This window comes from Pelophylax lessonae (genome assembly GCF_965119305.1).
Source record: "Pelophylax lessonae genome assembly, chromosome: 6".
Lineage (NCBI taxonomy): Eukaryota > Metazoa > Chordata > Amphibia > Anura > Ranidae > Pelophylax > Pelophylax lessonae.
This window is the reverse complement of record NC_138773.1, coordinates 11,867,046-11,889,643: the sequence shown is the minus strand read 5'-3', so window position 1 is coordinate 11,889,643 and position 22,598 is coordinate 11,867,046. Positions and strand designations below refer to the sequence as shown.

At 43.6% G+C, this 22,598-nt stretch overlaps 1 protein-coding gene across 1 annotated transcript; it reads left to right on the top strand.

The window, feature by feature from the left end:
* Positions 1-1,400: 1,400 nt before the first annotated feature.
* On the top strand, positions 1,401-21,100 carry LOC309557623 (uncharacterized protein; the record flags this gene model as incomplete). Its single annotated transcript, XM_082260414.1, has 4 exons — positions 1,401-1,732; positions 13,422-13,548; positions 17,395-17,465; positions 20,814-21,100. Exons 1-4 carry the CDS (start codon positions 1,408-1,410, stop codon positions 21,098-21,100), a joined length of 810 nt encoding a protein of 269 aa, XP_082116540.1. The 5' UTR covers positions 1,401-1,407.
* Between the last annotated feature and the right edge of the window lie 1,498 nt (positions 21,101-22,598).

Below are 22,598 nucleotides of genomic sequence, written 5' to 3'. Positions count from 1 at the left end.
GTGGCACCGCCCCTTCTGACGTGACGTCAGCAATTTATTCACTGCACCTGAACAGTGCATTATGGGCCGCTCGTGACGTCAGATTCCTATAAAACGAGCTGTCAAACTCAAACAGCTCATTACGCGGGAAACGTCTGAAGAGGCAAGAGCTTTTTTTTTTTTTTCTATTTTTCGGGTGCGGCGGGCGACGTGATTGACGATGGATTTACAGGGACACTATTTTTTTTTTTTTTTTTAATAAAGGACTTGTCAAAAACTGTCTTTTGTCTTTATTTTTATTTTTTGTACACTTTTTTGGTGAATGGGTTGGGGTACGATATACCCGATATCCATTCACATAGAGGGGCTGGGATCTGGGGGCCCCCTTGTTAAAGGGGGCTTCCAGATTTCGATAAGCCCCCCCACCCGCAGACCCCCACAACCACAGCCCAGGGTTGTACAGGAAGAGGCCTTGTCCCCATCAACATGGGGACAAGGTGCTTTGGGGGCACCACAAAGCACCCTTCCCATGTTGAGGGTAAATGGCTTGGTATGGTTCAGGAAGGGGGGCGCTCACTTGTCCACCCCCTTATCCTGTCCAGCCAGGCTGCTTGTTTAGGAAAGGGTCTGGTACCCCATTTTTTTTTCAATTTTGGCATGGGGTTCCCCTTAAAATCCATACGAGACCCGAAGGGCCTGGTATGGACTGGGGGGGGGGGACCCCCACACTTTTTTTTTCATGTTTTTTTATCTGTATTGCCAGGAGCTGACAATACATTACAGCAGTGAGCAAGTTTAAATTAAATTTTTTCCTTTAGAAATGTCAGTATTGCTGCAGCAGGCTCCATACATCGTACAGATGTGCCACTTTACAGGCAAATTAAGCACATTATTTAAAGGAATTTTTCATTTTTATTGCATAATTAAAATCACTGCTCCTGTAAAAACAATTGTTTTTTAAAAAAATTTTTGCATTGGTACTTGTCTCCCAGGGCAGTACCCAGGTCCCCATACACTTTTTTTTGGGAAATAACTAGCATTTAAGCCTTTAAAATGAGGACTTTTGATTTTTCATGTTTGAGTCCCATAGACTTTAATGGAGTTTGCATGTTCTAACAAAGTTTTCCCCTGTTCGCGGTGTTCTGGTGCGAACCAAACTGGGGGGGGGGGGGGGCTGGGGGGCTGTTGGGCTCATCACTACCTATGTTTTACAGGTTTAACTTGTAAAACCCAATGAAACATCTTTAGAAAAAATTTTATTCAAAATGATGATATTTTTCCTTTAACTCAGTCATATGTGTGCCAAAAGAAAAAAAAAACTACAGCATACTTAAAGCAAATGAAACGGAAATTAAGAGAGCAGAAGTTGAATTTGTAAGAGTGAAGGAGACAGCAAAGAACAGAGAGCTGAGAATAGAATATTAACAAATGGACTTTAGGGAGCTGAGGAAGAAGATTGAGAACTTCAGCCTGGATGTTGGAGATCGGGGCAGTCAGGGATATGAGAGGGTCCTTCTTCAGATGTTTGGCTACACTGGTCATGGTAAATCCTCCTTCATTAACTCCTGTAAGTATGTCCTGAACCATGGAGGACCATTTATAGAATACGCTCAGGCTGGACATAGGCCAGATGGAGGCAGCATGACTATGATAAGAAAATCGTATGAGCTCACCTCCAAAATCACCATCGTGGACAACCGAGGATGTGCTAAGATGAACAACTTTGAACAGGCAGAAGTCTACGCCCAGCTCGGTGAGTAGGAATGATCATTATAATACTTCTATAAATACAAATGTAATTATGCCAATTAACAACTAGAAGACCACAATTGGAAGATACAGTATATGTTCTCAGATACAACACCATGTTCATTTCGAGGGTTAAAGAGACCCTGTCACAAGACCATTTATTTCCATAGAAATCTTTCTATAAGATTATATGTACAGTGCATGTGGAAATTAATTTTTTCCACATTTTGTTATTTTGCAGCCTTATTCCAAAACTGATTAAATTCATTATTTTCGCTAGGGGCCATCTTATTCAATACAAATTCCTACATCGCATATACCTTACTCTGGCCAGACTGGCTAGGATATTTCCCTCTCAGTTGCCCTGTTGTTGGCGGTGTACCTCACCCAGGGCAGATTATATGCATGTTTTCTGATAATGTGCGACCATTCAGAAATTTTGGATGGAGGTAACTGAATGTATAGATGAAGTTACTACACTCTGTGTTAGACCAACTGTTGAAGTGTGTTCCTGGGATTAGTTGATACCCTGGCCTCTAAGAGAGTAGCACGTACCCTTTTGACGTTATTACTTTATTTCGCTAGAAAGATGATAGTTCTCTCTTGGAAAAAACCTTCTCCTCCTGGTGCTCAGGCCTGGAAGGTACTTATCAATAAAGCCCTACCTTTTTATAGAGCCATGTATACTAGTAGGGGAATACCCCATAAATGTGAGAAAATGTAGGGAGGGTGGACGAACAGTGTATCCACAGTAGGGATCGACCGATTATCGGGAAGGCCGATATATCGAGAGCCAATATGCACTTTCCCCGATATATCGGTATCAGCTCTGGAACTGGCTTATATTGCCAATATTTTCGTGACGTCATTCTGCCTTCTTAGGCCGCCTCCCTCGCCTTGGACAGCCTGGTCTGGAGTCGTGACAAGTCTCGCGGGAGTGTATCACAGCCATACACCCACCCACAGCAGCCCGGTGCCAGCCAGCCAACCACATCCACAGGCCCTGTACCAGCCAGCCAACCACAGGCACTTTACAAGCGAGTCAGCCAGCCACCCACAGGCCCTGTACCAGCCAGCCAGCCAGCTACCCACAGGCCCTGTACTAGCCAGCCACAGGCACTGTACCAGGCAGTCAGCCACCCACAGCCCCTGTGCCAGCCACCCACCACAGGGTGCCAGTCAGCCACCCACCACAGGGTGCCAGACAACAAAAAAAACAAAACACAGAGCGCTACGAAGACCTCCAGCATATGAAGGGTGGATGAACAGAACTAATAAGCAGCTGAATCCAGGGAGGGGGGGGGGGGGGGAGGGGAGGGAAGGGAAAAGAAAAAAAAAAAAAAAAAAAAACACAGGCAATAAAAAAGGTTGTAGTTGCAAATAGACATAGGCATAAAATGGTACAATACAATAGGGGACAATGGGCTAGCATAAATAGGTTGATGATCCTAAAGGGGATAAAGTCCGTGGGCACTGAGCTGCTCTTCCACAGATGAGGAGGAAGAATCTGTATAGACAAAAAGAAGAGGGGAGAAGCGCTCTAAGTGCAGACAATTTATTGCAGATAACAAGGCAGGTGATATACACTCACTAGACATGAAGACTGAAAAGCTGTATGTGTCAAAGCAATCCTGCAGCCATCCTCTGGAGGGTGTCCTCTGGTCACAGGAAGCCGTATGCAGTACTGTCACTGGCGGTGGGAGGGAAGAAAGCCGGCTGTCTCAAAACCAAGACAGATATAGGTAAAGTTAGTAAGATTGAGAGCATTTCTGCCACCTATAATAATATTACTAAAAATAGACTTTCCAGTACCACCAACGCCCGAGTTACCGCTGGTAAGTCATCTGTCCCCACGTCGGTTCAGACCCTCCCAAACTTACCCGCCAACCGGGAAGAGTACATTAGTCCCCCTATAGCCAGTCAGATACCAGTAACACCAAAGTCACTTGGCTTGAGCCAAAATATATCTTTTCCTGTCATGATCAATGAACTTGACACGGTTCCCTCTACAATGGTCCCTCCTCCGGTGTCTTTTTTAGAGGAGGGCCCACTGACCAATACCAGAAAGAAAAAAAGAAAAATTATAGACGAGGATGTAGAGGAGGTAAACGAATTACCAAAAATAAACTCCAAACAACGGAGACTATAAAGATTTTTAATCTTTCCTCCGTCCAGTTAAATCAGGATGATATGTCCTTATTACATAAAGGCCTAAGTTTTGCCCCTACCTCCTTCCCTAACTCCTTTTTACTATTTCGTGATTTAAATAAGTTTATACGCAACCTTACATTGAAGCGTTATTTCAATATAAAGGCCAAACAGGCTGATACCAGCTCCCTCGCTGACAATGTAGACACCAATGCCCCTACCCCAACTGATGAGATTTTTCCTGGCAGTCCCTTTAGCACTTATGATCCCTGTGAGGATGACGATCTGGACCCTGATATACTGTTATATACTCAGCATCTCCCGGAGTCGCCACACTATACCCATACGGACTTACGGCCTAAATCCGTGTTTTACCCCACACGCTCAAAAGGCCCGTACCTAGAAACTTATTATAGGACAGTCTTTGCTGACCTGCAAGCCATGTGTTCAGATACATCAAAACAGAGCAAATACTCCCACCTTAATCTCCATCATGGCGAATTCCAGGCCCTTAAGAGATTCTCTGATAACCCTGATCTTATTATTAAATCTGCAGACAAAGGTGGGGGCATTGTCCTACAGAATAAAACTGATTATGTGAACGAAGCCCTTCGACTATTAAGTGACCAAAAAACATACTTGAGGCTCTCAAAAGACCCATTGCCCATATATAAAATTGAGGTCGAACAACTGGTAGGTTCTGCACTATCCAAAAAAGTGATTAATAAGGATGAGGCGGCCTTTTTGAAAAAGGAGTATTATAATACTCCATATTTCTACCACCTGCCAAAGGTCCATAAAGACCCCCTTCATCCCCCAGGGAGACCTATCGTTGCAGCAATGAATAGCGTCACTAGTGGCCTCTCACAGTTTATTGATGTCTTTTTACAGCCCTTGGCCCAAAGTCTGCAATCGTACATACGAGACTCGGGCCACCTATTGGAGCAGATTACGCCATATAGATGGGAAGATAGTTACTCGTGGCTATCTTTAGATGTTAGCTCCTTGTATACATCTATCCCCCATAGTATAGGCTTACAAGCATTACAACATTTTCTCCTACTAGATTCTTCCCTACATCATGACCAAGTTTCCTTTATTTTGGAAGCGACACATTTCTGCCTAACCCACAACTATTTTCAGTTTGAGGACACGTTTTATCTGCAGATAAATGGCACAGCCATGGGAGCTAACTTTGCTCCTTCATATGCGAATCTGACCATGGGCTATTGGGAACTTAGATACATTTGGCAGAATAATCCATTTGCCCAACACATCGTTTTTTTTGGGCGGTATATTGACGACATTATCGTCATCTGGGATGGTTCCGCATCCCAGATTGACGGTTTTGTCAGCCACTGCAATAACAACTCTTTGGGTCTATCGTTCACGTCAGTCTCACATCCAGATTCTATGCCTTTTTTAGATCTGGAATTGGGACATGAGCTACATCAGATACATGCCAAAAATTATATCAAACCCACGGGAGGTAATTCATATCTCCATTATAAGAGTTGCCATCACCCCCAATGGACGAAAAATATACCAAAAGGCCAGTTCTGTCGACTTCGACAGAACTGTACCAGAGATGGAGATTATCTAACTCAAAGTAAACACTTAAAGAAAAAATTCTCAGAGAAGGGCTACCCTGATGATTTGGTAAACTCAGCCTATGAGGCCTATCTTCCAGGGAAACATCCTAGTTCTAGGGCCAAGAGCGAATATCATCCTGTTCGTTTTGTCACTAAGTTCCATTGTCAGTATAGAAAAATGGAAAAAATTCTATCAAAACACTGGGATATCCTAAAACAAGACCCCCACTTGAACTCGGTCATTTTGGACAAGCCAAAAGTGACTTATAGGAGGGCTACCACCTTGAAAAACAAAATAGCACCCAGCAAATTAAAGAACATCAAGGCCACTAATCATCCGTCATGGATGATCCCCCTGAAAGGCATGTATGCCTGCCGTAAAAAGTTATGCAAAATGTGTAGTTTTGTGCAACATGGCCAAAAGAACTTTACACATAATGACAAAACCTATGTCTTGGACAATTTTTTCAACTGTTCCACAGACTATGTGGTGTATTGTCTGATATGCCCCTGCCAGTTGCTCTATGTAGGTCGAACCATCAGACCAGTCAGACAACGATTCGGCAAACATCGCCGTCTTATTGAAGGTGGATGTGACCTTCATAGTGTCCCTCGACATTTTTCAGAAGTCCACGGAAAATCCACCGAGGGACTAAAAATTTGGGTTATCGAATCGATTCCCAAAGACTTGCCGGAGGGAGAACGATTTTCCAAATTATGTATGCGAGAGACTTTCTGGATCTATACGTTAGATGTTCTCGCTCCTCGAGGGTTAAATGAAGAATTAGACGTGCACACTATCTTATAATTATTATCAGGGTTTTCTGTTGGTCTTTATTTATTATTTTTTCACCACATCATATCAGATGATTTTTTAATATATACACTTTGGCCCTGGTTCTGGTATATAAATCTTTTATACAAACTTTATAAGGTTTACCTACTGAGCAATCAGAAGGCTTATTCCCCTATATATCATACATGTGGTACCGTAGTTGGTAATCCATATAAAAATCCTTTATACAGAAAATATAATTATTAGGATATACATATGTACACCTATATATGGGTTATATCCATCCTCCATTTTCTTATCCAATATATAAGGCTTTTTTACTCCCCCCCCCCTTCCCCTTCCTCCTTTTATTGTTTCATTTGCTTATATGTTTCTCCATACCACAGCCTGTATAGGTATTATGCATTAGCTCTTATAATATACCTTTTAAAGATGCTTTTTATCAACTTTTTTATTTTTATAATTGTATCATTTTAAACCTGGAACGTTTTTACATGTTCTTCATAAGCCTTGATGAACCCAGGCTTACCCCTATTTTACATTTATTATATGTTTTGTATTGCCTAATTGTTTGCTATCACTGTGATAAGCGGTTGTCTAGCCCACATACATGTGTATTTAAGGGCAGCCGACCGATCACACTCCACTTCTAAGTTGTTTTTAATCTCTCCCATTGCTACAAAAATGTTTGATTGGTTAGGTTATTGCTCAGTGCTGTGGGCGGTTGCCATCCCCTTACTTCAGCTGTGCCTAATTATCCTCTTGTTCAGCACTACATAAAGCCCCACAGAGACTACGGCACTCTAGCACCTGATGAAAGAGCGCGCCGGGTGCAGAGGACCCCGCGCATGCTCAGAAACGCGTCGTGCATGCCGTAACACATCGGACAGATCCCACCATCCCTGTGGGTGAGAGTGCCTCCATCCATCACTCGCAACACGGAACCGCAGATCCGAGCCGCTTGACCGCTCACCGCTGATGTTGTGGGAGACAGCCGGCTTTCTTCCCTCCCACCGCCAGTGACAGTACTGCATACGGCTTCCTGTGACCAGAGGACACCCTCCAGAGGATGGCTGCAGGATTGCTTTGACACATACAGCTTTTCAGTCTTCATGTCTAGTGAGTGTATATCACCTGCCTTGTTATCTGCAATAAATTGTCTGCACTTAGAGCGCTTCTCCCCTCTTCTCACAGGGTGCCAGACAGCCACCCACCACAGGGTGCCAGACAGCCAGCCACCCACAGGCCCTGTACCAGCGAGCCATAGGCACTGTACCAGTCAGCCACCCACAGGCCCTGTACCAGCCACCCACCCACCACAGGGTGCCAGCAAGCCAGCCATTAAACATTAAACAAAAATTAACATGTTCAGTACCAGATTTGTGTCAAAAATTGTATTTATTTTTCAAAACTTTAAATGTACAAAATATCAAGCCCATATCGGCCGATACCGATATGCGATGGCCATAGTATCGGTATCGGCAACAAAAAAAATATATTGGTCGATCCCTAATCCACAGTGTCTGAATAAATTGGTATAATATATGTCTTCTGGTGGTAGTAAATTTTTCATGCATAAAGTTAATACTGATTTTGTGGGGTTCAGTTTTGAGATTACCTTAGTTGTAAGTTGGTTACCTGTACACATAATTTGGGGTGTGTTGATCAAAATCTTAGTTAGATCTGGGAGCCAATTGAAGTCATTTTATAGGAATCTATGTTTGGGATAAATATGTTTCAGAAGTTGTTATTCTTGATGTATAATAGCCAGGAGTTATACTATTGGTCTAGTGCTGAATTGTTGTATGTTAGGTGTGCCGTGTATTGCCTGAAATTGGGCTGATTTCAGATGTGGTATGTGTTTTTCTTTCTATTGTTATGAAAACTCAAAGCGGAGTTCCACCCAAAAGTGGAACTTCTACTTATATGCTTCCTCCCCCCCTCTGCTGGCACATTTGGCACCAGAGGGGGGAACATGTACCTGTTTTTGACAGGTACCCTTCTCCACTTTGGGGAGACACCCTGAATGGCGGCGGCAGCAGCCGAGAGCCGATAGGAAAATATGCTTTGGGTGCCAACATCGCGGGAACCCTGGACAGGTAAGTTCTAATATTTAAAAGTCAGCAGCTACAGTATTTGTAGCTGCTGACTTTTATTTTTTTTTCCTTGAGGGCGGAACTCTCTTTAACCACTTAAGCCCTGGAGGATTTGGCTGCTCGAAGACCAGGGCCTATTTTGCGATTTGGCACTGCGTGAATTTAACGGACCATTGCCCGGTCGTGCGACACTGTATCCAAATGAAATTGACGTCCTTTTTTCCCACAAACAGAACTTTCTTTTGGTGGTATTTGATCACCTGTGCGATTTTTATTTTTTGCGCTATAAACAAAAAAAGAGCGACAATTCTGAAAAAATAACAATATTTTTCACATTTTTTATATGAAATTCCCCAAAAAAAATGTAAAAATCTAAATTTTTTAACATTTTAGGCCAATTTGTTTTCTGCTACATATTTTTGGTAAAAAAAATCGCTATAAGCGTATTTTGATTGGTTTGCGCACAAGTTATTGCGTTTACTAACTAAGGGAAAGATTTATGTCATTTTTATTGTTTTTTTTTTCTAGTAATGGCAGCGATCTGCAATTTTTTTTTGCGGGACTGCGACATTGTGGCGGACAGATCGGACCCCTGACTGACATTTTTGACACTTTTAGGGGTACCAGTGACATTACTGCAGTAATCAGTGCTATATATATGCACTGTTACTGTAAAAATGACACGGGCAGGGAAGGGGTTAACTCTATTGGTGATCAAGGGGTTAAGTGTGTCCCTAGGGGCGTGATTCTAACTGCAAAAGGGGCGTGGCTTGTGATGTAACCACAGAGACATGCGATCCTACATAGCAGGATCGTATGATCTCTGCAGTTACACAAGGAAGAATGACAGGCGGCTTTGTTTACATCAGCCGCCTGCTTTTCTCCCTCTCCAGCGGGAGATCGCGAGTGGCTGGCGGACATCGGAGCCGCCGGTCACTCGTGCGGGGATGCCCGTGAATGAGCGGGGGCAGGAGCGCGCCTCTGGTGGCGTGTGCTCGCCCCCTGCAGGCTCCTGGGCGAGCGATGTAGTACTACGTTGGTTTGCCCAGGAGGGGCTGACTGCCGCAGTAAATATAGTGTGGGCGGTCGGCAAGCGGTTAAATAAAAATAATTTTTCTTAAAAAAATCATATTTTTCCTCAAAATTCTACAAACAATCCCCCATAATGACAATGTGAAAGAAGTTTAATTGAATTTTTTGTAAATTTACTAAAAATACAAAATTTAAAAAATCCCATGTACATAAGTATTTACAGCCTTTGCCATGACACTCAAAACTGAGCTCAGGTGCATCCTGTTTCCACTGATTATCCTTGAGATATTTCTACAACTTGATTTGAGTCTACCTGTGGTAAATTCAGTTGATTGAACATGATTTGGAAAGGCACACACCTATCTATATAAGGTCCCACAGTTAACAGTGCATGTCAGAGCAAAAACCAAGCCATGAAGTACAAGGAATTGTCTGTTGACCTCTGAGACAGGATTGTATGGAGACACAGATCTGGGGAAGGGTACAAAAACATTGCAGCAGAATTGAAGGTCCCAATAAGCACAGTGGCCGCCATCATCCATAAATGGAAGAAGTTTGGAACCACCAAGACTCTTCCAAGAATGGGCCGCCCGGCCAAACTGAGCGATCGGGATAGGGGTAGAAGGGCCTTAGTCAGGGAGGTGACCAAGAACCTGATGGTCACTCTGACAGAGCTCCAGCTCCAGAGTCTCCAAAATGAGACTTTTCAATCACTTTAAGCCAACTATCCACTACAAGAGTCCCCTTGACTTCCCCTAGATAATGTAAGAGCAATTAAAAGTTAAACAAAATTAGCTGTGTGAATTTTCCCCCCAGATTACTTAGTGTACATATATTTTCTACTGAATTCCCTCATGTCAGACCTGAACCACTGAGTCTAAAGCCTGGTACACACTACTAGTTCTTTTTTATTCAACCCAGAGGGGTGAAGGAAAAAAAAAACTTAAGCATTCAGGAGGAGCTGCTGTACTAACACTCTGATGTTAGTACATCGATCTACCCTACTGAGCTATTCTGTTCTGACAGGGGGGCGGCCGTCCCAACAGAACACTCCAATCAGCGCTCTCAGTCATTGGCCACTGAAGTGCTCAGAAGGAGCCACTGTACTAACAATCCAATGTTATTACATTGATCTCCCCCCACTGAGCTATTGTGTTCTTACAGAGGGATGCCCCCCCCCCCCCCCGGCCAGAACACATCGGTCAGCGCTCTCAGCCATCGGATGGATGCCGATCAGAAGACCTGTTTTTGTCCTGCCCCTTTTTACAGAAACTGGAAGAACAGCTGGCTTCTGTTGGACCGCCTACGTACACACGGGCCAAATGTCTGACAGTTTCGATTGAACCAGCCGATACCACCCGACATTCGGCCTATATGTAATAGGCTTTTAAGGCAGGCCAAACATGGTTCTGTTTTTTTTTTCAGCCAGCTGAATGAAAAATAAACAGATCTGATTCACCAATTCACACATTTGCTGTGAATGGGGGAATCCTCCCCACTGTTTCATTGTATTGTGACAGTAAGGAGACTTCCCCGCCTCCCCACTGTCAGAATACACAGATCAGCCCCATGCAGTCTATTGGCCACATTGCTGAACAAACCGAAATTGTCCAGCAGGAACGCTCATGAGAAGCTGATTAATAGATGCGTATTATCATTTTACTTTTTATACAGTATTTTAAATTTCAAGTCTAAGGAAGACACCCCACTCCTGTGTAAAAATAACATTAACAGTATTAGTAGGAACTCTTCAAATTGCAAATTTCAAATCTTCAAATTGCACACCAGAGGACTAGAACATCGTCAATATAGCGGGTCCACGATCTAATAAACTTCATGTATGAGTTCCATGCACTGAGAACCCACTCCGGCAAGAAAAAAGGTAATATTGTACTTGGGAGCAATGATGCTTTGCATCAAATGTTTTCTAAAGAAGAAAATCCAGTTGTACTGGATGTAAATGGATCTTTACGTGGGGAGAGTAAAATAGATAATCTGAAAGTTTAACCACCAAATCCTTCAGGTTAATTAACAAATTAAATTTATGGAATTTATGTTGCATGGGCCCAGGTGCCCTAAATTAGGACAAGGACCAAAAGGAGGGTGAACGCCTAGTGCATAGCAATGCACTAGGCGTTTGTGCCCTCCTTTTGTTCCTTGTAGTGTTTTTGAAAGCAGCAGAGCTAAGAATACCTTAACCATCAGCGTGAGCACTGAGGCTTGATTGTGTTTGCCCTAAATTAGGAATTTAGACACATTTCTAAAATAATTTGTGTATAAAAGATATCTAATGATGTTCTTGCAGACAAGGGAAGGGGGAGTAAAAGTGGATTTGCCAATTTATAAAAAACCCTTTATACTCACTTCTATTCTGCGGCTCCGGTCTGATATTGCAGCTGTTCCCTGCTAATTCTAAGTTCAAGAACTGAGTGATCACATGACCTCAGATAACTCAGCTCTAGGAGTGGTGAGCATTAATCGTCAGTCACCTATCTCTGCTTTGTCCCTCCAGGGCTCACGAGAGCACCATGCAGGAGAAGGGGCAGGTTCAGCTGGCTTCAGCTCTCAGCCACTTGCTGTTAATAAAGCAGCTGGGTGGATCACAACAATTTGGTTGAGATCTTTCCAAACCCTGGAGCCACTCGATGATGTCAGCTGACGGGGGGCTATAACCCTCTAACAGTTGACTTTGGGTCACAGCCAAACTAAGTGCACTCCATCAACACACAGGGACAAGTAGAGCAAAAAACCTTTGGTCATACTCCTCTTTTACCTGAAAAGGGTCTTCTGCAAACTGTTGTCACAAAGTAAGACCTGCGCAGTTGTCTACAATATCTTTGTATGCTGGCAGGCTTGTCTATGGAAGGCATCAGAAAGGTCTATTAAAGGCCGGGTGCATTGGAGGGCCTTTGTCCCCGTGAGATGGGACATCTCGTTGGTGTGCTATAACCTGCCCTGAGCTGAGGCCTCATTACTAACAGGTCACTACCTGTGTAATCCGGGTCTGAAATACATTTTCATAATTGATTGTCCCCTTAGAAGTATCCCAGGGGAGGAGAAAGTTGGGACCTAACTATTGCCAGCAGTTGCCTGGACAGCTGGGATATAGGCGGCGTTCCGCCTTGTTATCTAGCCTCAATGGGTTGCAACCCTGCATAATATAAAACGTGACCTCCTAATAACCTACTGAAGATGAGATATATACGTATATCCAGGTGTACACATATAGACGAATAAATAAGAAACTTAAGTGTCATTATATGACCACTGAACCACAGATGTGCCTCGAAGTATATGTCCTGCCGTAGTCATATCATCCTCTGAGTCATTGCACAAAGGAAATACCGGTCTGTCATGGTCTCTCTGGCCCTGAGGAAGCCATGAGCGAAACGCGTGGGCTTGCTGGGGACCTACATTGACCGCCTTCCACCTGAGACCTACCATCTCTCCCATATCGGTTTTGGTTATCCCTTATGGGTTGTATTTCTAACCAATGACTCTGATGAACTGATTTTAATTTTTGATATATATATATATATATATATATATATATATATATATATATATATATATATTGTATTTACATGTGCATCATAGCTCATGTTTTTAATTTAAATTAATAAAATGTATATTTTTTGAAAATGTTGGTTTTGATGTGATCCTTCTCCTCCCACCAGCCCGTAAAGCCCCACTTTTTTCTATCTTTTGTTTTTTGTCTACAATTCAGGGGTATGGGCCCCAGTACACGGTACCTTTTTTTATTTCTATCTTTGTATGATGTAGTAATAAAATGACCCACCAACAATATCTGAACACCATTTGGAGCTAGATTCACATATTTTTTACTATAAATTCTAAGGTTCTCCAGGTCACAGAGTATTATGGAGGATATTAAATGGTATTGAATTGCTTCGCAGCTGCTGTTATGAGTCTGTTTTCTGTATATTCTTCAGTAACTTTGTTAAAGTGAGTCAATTGATTGCAAGCTCTTCCTTTGATTGTTGTCTCACATCATAAATTATTTCACAGGAAACTTTTACCCACTGGATCAGCCTGTGGAGTGGAAAGAGAACATGAAAGATGCAATGTCAGCCTTGGGAGAGAATGACTTGAACAGAAATGCTACTGACTTCCTTGTCCCCATATTTATCTACAGGTGAGACGTGTTATCAGCTCTGTTTGACCAAACAGAAGAGAATGTATGACAGAAGACAGAATGAATGTTGGCTCTTTGAGATAACCATTCTAAGGCCTCTTAGGGTAACAAGCTGTGGTCATAACTAGAGATGGGCCAAACGACCCCCTGTTTGGTTTTTCGAACATCACAAACATTCAGAACCGAATGACGAACCCCACAAAAGTCTATGGGGCCCAAACTGGAAAAATCAAAAGTGCCCATTTTGAAGGCCTATATGCAAGTCATTTGGGGATCTGTGTACTGCCCTGGGGGGACATGTATCAATAAAAAAAAAGTTTGTAAAAAACATAATTTTTAAATGAGCAGTGATTTACTGATGCTTATAGGGAAACCATCAAAATAAGAAATAACAATAAAAATGAAGAATTCATTTACATATAGTGCCTGGGGGTCCCCCTAGTCTGCCTGTAAAGTGGCGCATCTGTACCATGTATAGAACATGCTGCAGCAATAATGACATTTATAAAGCCAAAAAAATGACATTTTATATTGAAGCTTTCTTTATTTTATAAATAATGGCTTGGGAAACCAGTCTGTATGATGAGGCCAAAATTTAGTGCACTCAGGAAAGGATTAGAGATTTTTTTGGATAACAATTTGGTATCTTTAGCTATAAGTAACAGGTGCGGAAAAATTGGGCTTTAGGTGTTGGTGGTGCCTTCACACCGTAACCCTATAGAGATACACTTGATGAAATTAAGTATTGCCCTCGCTGTCAAAAATTTTAATTTGATGCCCCGCTCAAACAGTTGCGGAAAAATTGGTCTTTAGGTGTCGGTGGTGCCATCACACCATAACCCTATAGAGATAATTTTGATGAAAGCAAGATTTGGCCTTGCTGTCAAAAATTGCAATGACATTCACCCGTCAAACAGGTGCAGAAGTATTGGTCTTTGGGTGTCGGTGTTGCCTTCACACCGTAATCCTATAGAGGTACTCTTGATAAAAGCAAGAATTGGCCCTGCTGTCAAAAACTGCAATGATATACACCTGTCAAACAGGTGTGGAAAAATTGGTCCTTGGGTGTGTTGTTAATTGTGCCCATGAAATCTACAAATCTACCTAAACTTCTTCCAGATGAAATCAACACACACAAAGCTAGGCAGCGTAGACAGTCTTTCAGAGATTTGAGATCCAGAAAACACTTAATCAGGGACATTGGCATCAGCGGCTTGATAGCTGCTGCTAATCCAGGACTGATTCCTTTTGATACATTTCAGTCGGTCCACGGCGTCTGTGGACAGATGCGCTCTCTTATCTGTCACAAAACCTCCTGCAGAACTGAATGCCGTTCAGAAAGCACACTGGATGCAGGGCAGCCCAGCAGCTCTATTGCATACTGGGAAAGTTCTGGCCAGTGGTCTATTCTCGTGACGCAGTAACCCAGTGGATCGTCAACTGGAAAGCTCTCCATATCTGTTCTTGCCCGTAGATAATCTCCCACTTTATAATTAAGATGCTGCCGATGGGATGTGGAAGCTGACAGCCCTGGGTGCAGAGGGCTAACATATTTTTGAAATGCATCACTGAGGCGGCCGCCTTCTATACCGCTCCTCTCTTGACCAACAGAAGCCTCTAAATTATGTTTTCCACGAGACTGTAACCTACAAGAGTCGGTAAAGGAGTTACATAAACTCCTTTTTAAGGTGTCCTCAAGAGATTTCATCATCTGCTCCCTCTGTGGGGAGGGAATGAGTTTCGAGGCTTTCCCCTTATAATGGTGGTCATGGAGGGCTGGCAACCAATAGTGATCCTTCTCCTTGATGCTACATATTCTCGGGTCCTTTTGCAGACTTTAAAGAATGAGAGAGCCTAAGGACCGCAAGTTTGTGGAGGCATGAGAAGCAGACTCCTCGGGGTCACTGAGGATTCCAGTATGTGGAACTGTCTCCTCCCAGTCACATACTACTCCCAAGGGTTCTGGGGACAGAAAAACATCTGTTAAGGGTTGAAGTGTGTCTTACTCTGCTTCAATGCCTCCAAAGGCCAGAATCCTCCTCCTCCCTCTCCTCTTATGTGTTCTGTGACTTAGGAAGAATGGTGTCTGTATAAAGCAGGCCTTGAGAGGAAAGGAAGTCCTTCCATTCCTCCCGCTGCTCTGCCTCAAGTGCCCTGTCCATAATGCCATGCAGAGTCTGCTCCAGAAGGAACACAACAGGGATTGTATCACTAATGCATGCATTATCATGGCTCACCATCCTTGTGGCCTCCTCAAATGGTGACAGTACAGTACATGCATACTTTATCAACAGCCATTGGTGTGGGGAAAAAAGCCAAGCTGGCCTGAGGCTATCATGCAATACTCATACAGGTACTCATTGACGGCCCTCTGCTGCACGTGCAGCCGCTGCAGCATTGCCAACAGTTCCATCTGGTGGGCATGTCACAAATCAGGTGGTTTACGAGCAGGTGGAATTCCCGCTGAATTTCAGCCAACCAAGCACTGTCTGTGTATGAACACCTGCAATGGCTACAGACTCTTCTGGCCTGCGTTAGTAGATCTTCCAACCCTGGGTACCTATTTAAAAAATGCTGCACCACCAAATTGAGGTGGTGCCATTATTGCACACCACCATTGCTGGTTTCAGCTGGCGTGGCATGAACCACCTCTGTGCCTGTCCCTGCAGAGAGGCCAGAATCTCTGCTCTGGTGTGGCTCCTATCCCCAAGACAGACCAGCTGAAGCACTGCATGGCACCTTTCAGCCTGACTCATTGAATAGCCCCTTGAAAGCTTAGTGTGTACTTGTGGTTCATGGAACATTTCAGCAGAGGAGGGCATGGAGGAGGAGGAGGGGTTGGAGCTGACAAATCTTACTAGCTGTATGGAGACGTGGTGGCACAACAAGCTGCAGCACTGAGACCTGTCCTGCATCTTTCCAAGTTGCAAGCAGAGTTACCCAGTGTATTGTGAACTAAATATATCATCCTTGACCATGCTTGCTGGACCACCTATCAGCAGTAACGTAAATCTTGCGGCTGACTGCCTTGCCTGATGATGCCACAACATTATCTTCAACGTGATGATAGAGAGCTGGAATAGCCTTAAGTGAAAAGAAATAATGACTGGGAACCTGCCATTGTGGTACAGCACATTCTGCAAATTCACAGAGGGGGCAAAATCCAACAGACGGAAAGGCAGGAGTTGTAAAGCCAGCAGCTTTGACAAGCTTGAATTTAGATACTGGGCATGTGGGTGACAGTGACTGTATTTTTTTCAGTGCAGCAGATGCCTGCTATAGTCTAAAGCTGGCAGTGTGTTACTGGCAGTAGTGCTGCAAGGACCTCTATTCCTCCCTCATCTCTATGGTCAGCCAGCGCGGTTTCAGTTCAGGGCTCCCCAGTGAAACGGGAGAGAGTGGGGAGGTGGCAGAAGGCAGCAGGAGCGGGATCCCCCTTCTGCCTCATGTATAAGTAATCCAGCAGCTGGCTGGCACCGGTATGATCATTGAAACCCAAGGATGTATGGGTGCGCCCTAAGGGGGGGAACAGTTAATATATGATAAAAAAAAATGCCCAAAAGTAAGGAAAAGCACAAAATACTGTACTGTCACCTTACTTTTTTTATTACTCTTTTTTATCTATTTTTTTCTTTCTGTGAAAAAAAAATAAAAAATCAATTGACAATAAATTAAACAAAAATATATGCTGATGTGTGTTAACCTATATTGTAGTTTTTAATCCCATTGATGTACAATGAAAAGTAACTTTCTTACACTCCAATGTTTCCATACACCCCCAACCATCTCACCTCTGTATAGTCAATGTTTTCTTTTCCTTTTTTTTTTTCTTTTTGCCTTTTTTAGTGCTGCATACATTCTTCCACAAGAAAAAGAGGATGTGAGAGCTTTTCTTCAGAACTGTGACAAGATGACAGGTAAATAGCCTTTTAAATAATGTACGTGAAAATCCTAGGGGTCCTTAAGCCACTTGCCGGCCACCTGCCGCATATATACGGCGGCAGGTTGGCAGGTTCCCATGATACACCATACCTGTACTGCGCTTCACTAAAGCGATCGTGGGGGCGCAAGCTCACCCTTTCACCAGTGGGGAAGCTGATCTGCAGGGCCAGCGGCCGTGATTCCCGCTGGACACCCGCAATTGCTCCATGTGGAGACAGAACGGTGGTCTGCTGTTGTAAATACAGCAGACCACTGTTCTGTCAGCAATCAAAACAGAGCTCCTGTGATCCTCCTATTTAGGAACACAGGTCCCTGTGTTGATTCCATAAGTCCATCCCCCACACAGTTAGATAGCACCCCCTAGGCATACATTTAAACCTTTGATCACCCCTGGGTTAACCCCTTCCCTGCTAGTGTCATTAGTACAGTGACAGTGCATATTTTTACCACTGATTACTGTAGTAATGTCACTGGTCCCGCCAAAAGTGTTAAAAATGTCAGTTAGGGGTCCAATCTGTCCGCCGCAATGTCGCAGTCCCGCTAAAAATCACTGATCGCCGCCATTACTAGTAAAATAAATAAATAAATAAATAAAAGTTACATAAATCTTTCCCCTAGTTTGTAGATGCAATAACTTTTGCACAAACCAATCAAAATACACTTATTGGGATTTTTTTTTTACCAAAAATATGTAGCAGAATATAAATTGGCCTAAAAGGATGAAAACATTTGGTTTTTAATTTTTTATTTTTTTTATTGGGAATGTTATATAGCAGAAAATTACATTTTTTTTTTCAGAATTGTCGCTCTTTTTTTCATTATAGTGCAAAAATTTAAAATCGCACAGGTGATTAAATGCCACCAAAAGAAATCTCTATTTGTGAGAAAAAAAGGACATCAATTTTATTTGGGTACAACATGGCACGACTGCGCAATTGTCCGTTAAAATAATGCAGTGCCAGATCCCAAAAAATGGTCTGGTCATTAAGGGGGGAAATTTTTCCTGTCCAGAAGTGGTTAAGAATTTTCAGTCTATTGTGCCTCATTATCCTGCAGTATTTTTTTTTTCCTTGTTAACCTCCATTACACTAATGGGTCTATTTATAAAACATTTGTTCAACGAATTCCACACACGTTTGTAAATCCTGCATGAATTCTGGCCATCATTTTTCTAATAGAATAATTCCTATGATCGCTAGGTCCATCTAGTGGACAAATTGCAGTATAGCTTTCTGAAATACCTTAATGAGAAAATACCACATTGTGGCAACTAAATGGAGTAATGGTAGCAGGCAGAGAATAGGTGCAGAAACCCCTGCCTTCTGAGTCACCCCCTGACTCCGCCCCTACCCACCTCAGAGCACCGTTCCTTGGTTCCTCCCCTTAACCACCCCTCAGTACCACCCCTTTTAGAGAATACAGAACCAAGTATCGTTTTGTGGTGATAAGCAGGGGCAGGACAAGGGGTGGGCAGGAGGAGAAGATGAAATACAAAGAGAGGGGGGAGACCAGAACTCTAAGACTGTCACAAGGGGACACACAGGTAATGATAGAAAGGCTTTATTGAAAAAACATTTTAAATAACACCAATAATACAAGAAAATATGACCACCACCTCACAGATTAAAAATAAACAACGTTGTTATGAATAAAAGGACCAGGATTGGAAAAGCACACATGCATTGCCCTCTGCATTCACACGATCATTCAAATTGCATAAAGATGTCTGGTCAGTCTCAAATATAACCACTGAATAAGATATGCTGAAGGTTGTGTATCCTGTAAGGAGACGCAAACTAGAGACAGCAGCTGTTGTGGCACTGACAGTTCACCCCTAGGGGGTGCTTCCAGGAAAATAGGCCCCCCAGCTCTAGCCTAGCTTGGACCACGGTGAGCTTTCCGCAGGCTTCAGATGACTTGCCTAAAGGGGCAGGAGCCTTTCCAGGCTGGGATCTCCTACTCTAGGACAAGCTGCTCTATGCCTCAGACTATTTATCTCCTCCTCAGCCACCTACTGGGCAATTCCTCCAAGGGATTGGCTAAGACTTTATAAATATTAATAAATATTAATAAAGAGTCCTCCAGACCATTACATTCTAGAACCTACTAGAAGGCAGCAGAGGCGTGCCTACAGGGGTTTGACCCCATACTCCAGGGGGCCCCTGCGGCTCCCTGTGCCCCTGAATAGAAGGGGGTGGTGGGGGAGCGACGGCATATAAAGGAACCGATCCTTCCACTTTCCTCCTGCAGCCGCTGAATGCCAACTTCTCCTCTCCCTCTCGCAGGCATTCAGCGCCAACAGGAGGAAAATGGAGTGGATTGGTTCTTCTATATGCCAGCCTGCCACCCCTCCTATCCAGATCCTTCTGACCCTGGGCCCCTGTGTGCTCTCCTGGCCCCCCTGCAGCACTTCCGGGTCCCCCCCCTCCCCTCTCCCACTGGCTGCTAAGGGGGAAGTGCCAGGATGGAGAGCGGGGAAGGGGTCAGTAAATATGGTTTTTCCTTCCTCTCCTTCCTTTCCTGAATGGACAGAGTCAGTAATTGAAAACAATTACTAACGATGTTCATTCATAACTGAAGCATAGTAATCTGTGATTACAATGCTTCTGTTTGTGAATGAAGGGGGAGCTATTCCTGCCCATTCATTTCGTACAGCTGAGGCTGCAGAAATGGAGATTATGGGCTGTGTCCTCAATCTCCTTTTTCTGTCTCAAAAGTGGAACATCAGAGGTTTGTTTAGACCCCTAATATCTTATCAAATCCCCCTAAAAATTGTAAAAAAAAATAATAAAAAAAAATAAAAAAAAAAAAATTGTAAAAAAAAAAATTGTAAAAAAAAATTAAAAACAAAAAGGAAAATAAAATGAATAAAATGTTAAAAAATAACGAAATAAAAAAAAAAATGACTGACACCAGTGGTGGGACTACCAGGGTCTCAAAGGTCGCACTTGTGACCAGGCCCTGGTATTCTGCCACTTTCGGGGGGAGTGGCAAGATGGCAGGAAAGGGTCCGCTGCAGAACACGTGAAAGGGTCCCTTTGTGAGAGCGTAATGAGGGGTCCCACGATGGAAGTGAAGGGCCACAGGATCAGAGGGAAGGGTCTAGGGGAGACCCTCGTAATTTCTTGCACTTAGGTGCTGAAGGTTCTAGTTGACCTCTGGAATGCAGGGAGAAGTTATTGAGTCTGTAAGACCCAGAACAGACAAAACAAATCAAACACTGCTCCAATGTTTACAGGGGATCCAACAACGAAATTTGCCTGAACCTCTCTAGGAGGGTGCTACGTGTGTGACTCGATTTCAAATTGAAGTTTCGTTTTCAGGAGTTGTCCCCATCGTTGTTCTTACCAATAAAACCCGAGGAGATTTCACTGAGGTAGAGAAAAAATTCCGACTTATGGGAGCGGAGACCGTGATCGCCATTGAGAATTACAGGAAGGACAGCGATGTGAAAACTCTCGGGAGAACCACCGACATCCTGAGGATCATACACATGGCCCTAGAAAACGTCAGATTTCGTCTGAGCCTGCCAAGAGACCCGAATAGAGACCGGATAGAGAGAAAACAATTCCTGTTTAACCACATCCACCAGGCAGAGCTTAAAGCCTAACTCCACTTTTTTTTTTGAGAAAAAAACATTCCCCTCTGGGTGATCTCTGTACATTGCAGGGATTTTAACAAACTTTGTTGCAGATTCCTACCTTTTGGTATTCTGGAGAAATCATTGTTTGTTCCTCTGTGCTGAGTGGGTCTAATGGGAGTGGTTTCATAATTATCTATCAGCTGTGGCAGCTGCAGGGCTCTAATGAGGAAATCTGCTGGGCCTTCATCCCTTTAGACGTGTTCCTATTGGGAGTATCTCACCAAAAATGAAATCTGTGTTGCAGGGGATGCCAGAAATCTGACTTGTATCTTAGTGCAGACTTCTGGGAAAATTGGTGAACCAATCACACGTGCAGGAAATGATGTTTCTGGGGGTGTGGTCAGTATACATTCTGTGTACAGAACACCTCCAGGCGGCCATATTTTATTGCATTTGAAGAAAATTACAACAGCTGCAGATTTAAAATGAAAGGGAATTTTTAATAACATTTAATTACAATATGATTTGTGTCACAATTGTATACGCTATATTGTTTATTCCTTATTTGCAATTTTCTTCCCCCCCTCGAAAGTGGAGTTACCCTCTAAATAGGACAAAAGAAAAAATAGTGAAGGACAACATAAGCCGGAAAACAGAGGAGAAACAGCCCAGGTTCTTGAAAAAAAATGTGTTTGCCACAGTAACATTGTGATGAATAGAGATCAGTGGATTATATCCCCTAAATTAGGATTCCCATTCCACCCTATGTATCACCCCAGTTAGCCCCACCATCTATTCTTTTGAAACCTGGTTAAAGGAACATTACACAAATTTGTTAAGTGCAGTGGCAGTTGGTGCATTGGGGGCGCAGGTGCGCCGCCCCCACCCCCCCTCCCCATCCATGCGTCCGGCCCCCTAATCCACATGCGGAGCACCAGGCGCATGGAGTTCAATGGGTTTTATTTTTTTTTTTAACCATGTGATTAGAGCCAGAGGCTCTAATAGGCAAAAAAAGGTGGGCTTGGGGTGCAGAGCACTGCGCCCTGAGCCCACCCAGTTGTGTGACAATAGCAAATTAATTGGTCCTCCTAGCCAATCAGGAAGCGGGTCCTGAGACCAGTTTCCTGATTGGTCAAAAGGAGAAGCCATGCCATTGGGCATGGAGGAGGAGGGAGGAGATGCAGAAGACTGAGGTGGAAGAAGCTGAAGCCGCCGCCGCTGCTGCACATGTCCAGATGTCCAGGCAGGGTGAGTGAGCCGGGGGGGGGGGGCGTGTCGGGGTCCTGCTGTTGTCCTGGGGGGGGGGGTATGGTGTGCAGCCTGGTGTGGTCCGGGGGGGTATGGTGCCCCCTCGGCCCATGGAGCACCAGCCGCCACTGGTTAAGTGCCTAACTCCAGCCATTTTTCCATTTTCGACAAATTGGGGAAAAGATACAGACTTCCTGTCCTTGAAACACCCTGTCAGGACAGGAAGTGAGCAAAAATCTCCCAACAGAACACAGATGTAAATAAAAGCAGAGGCTCT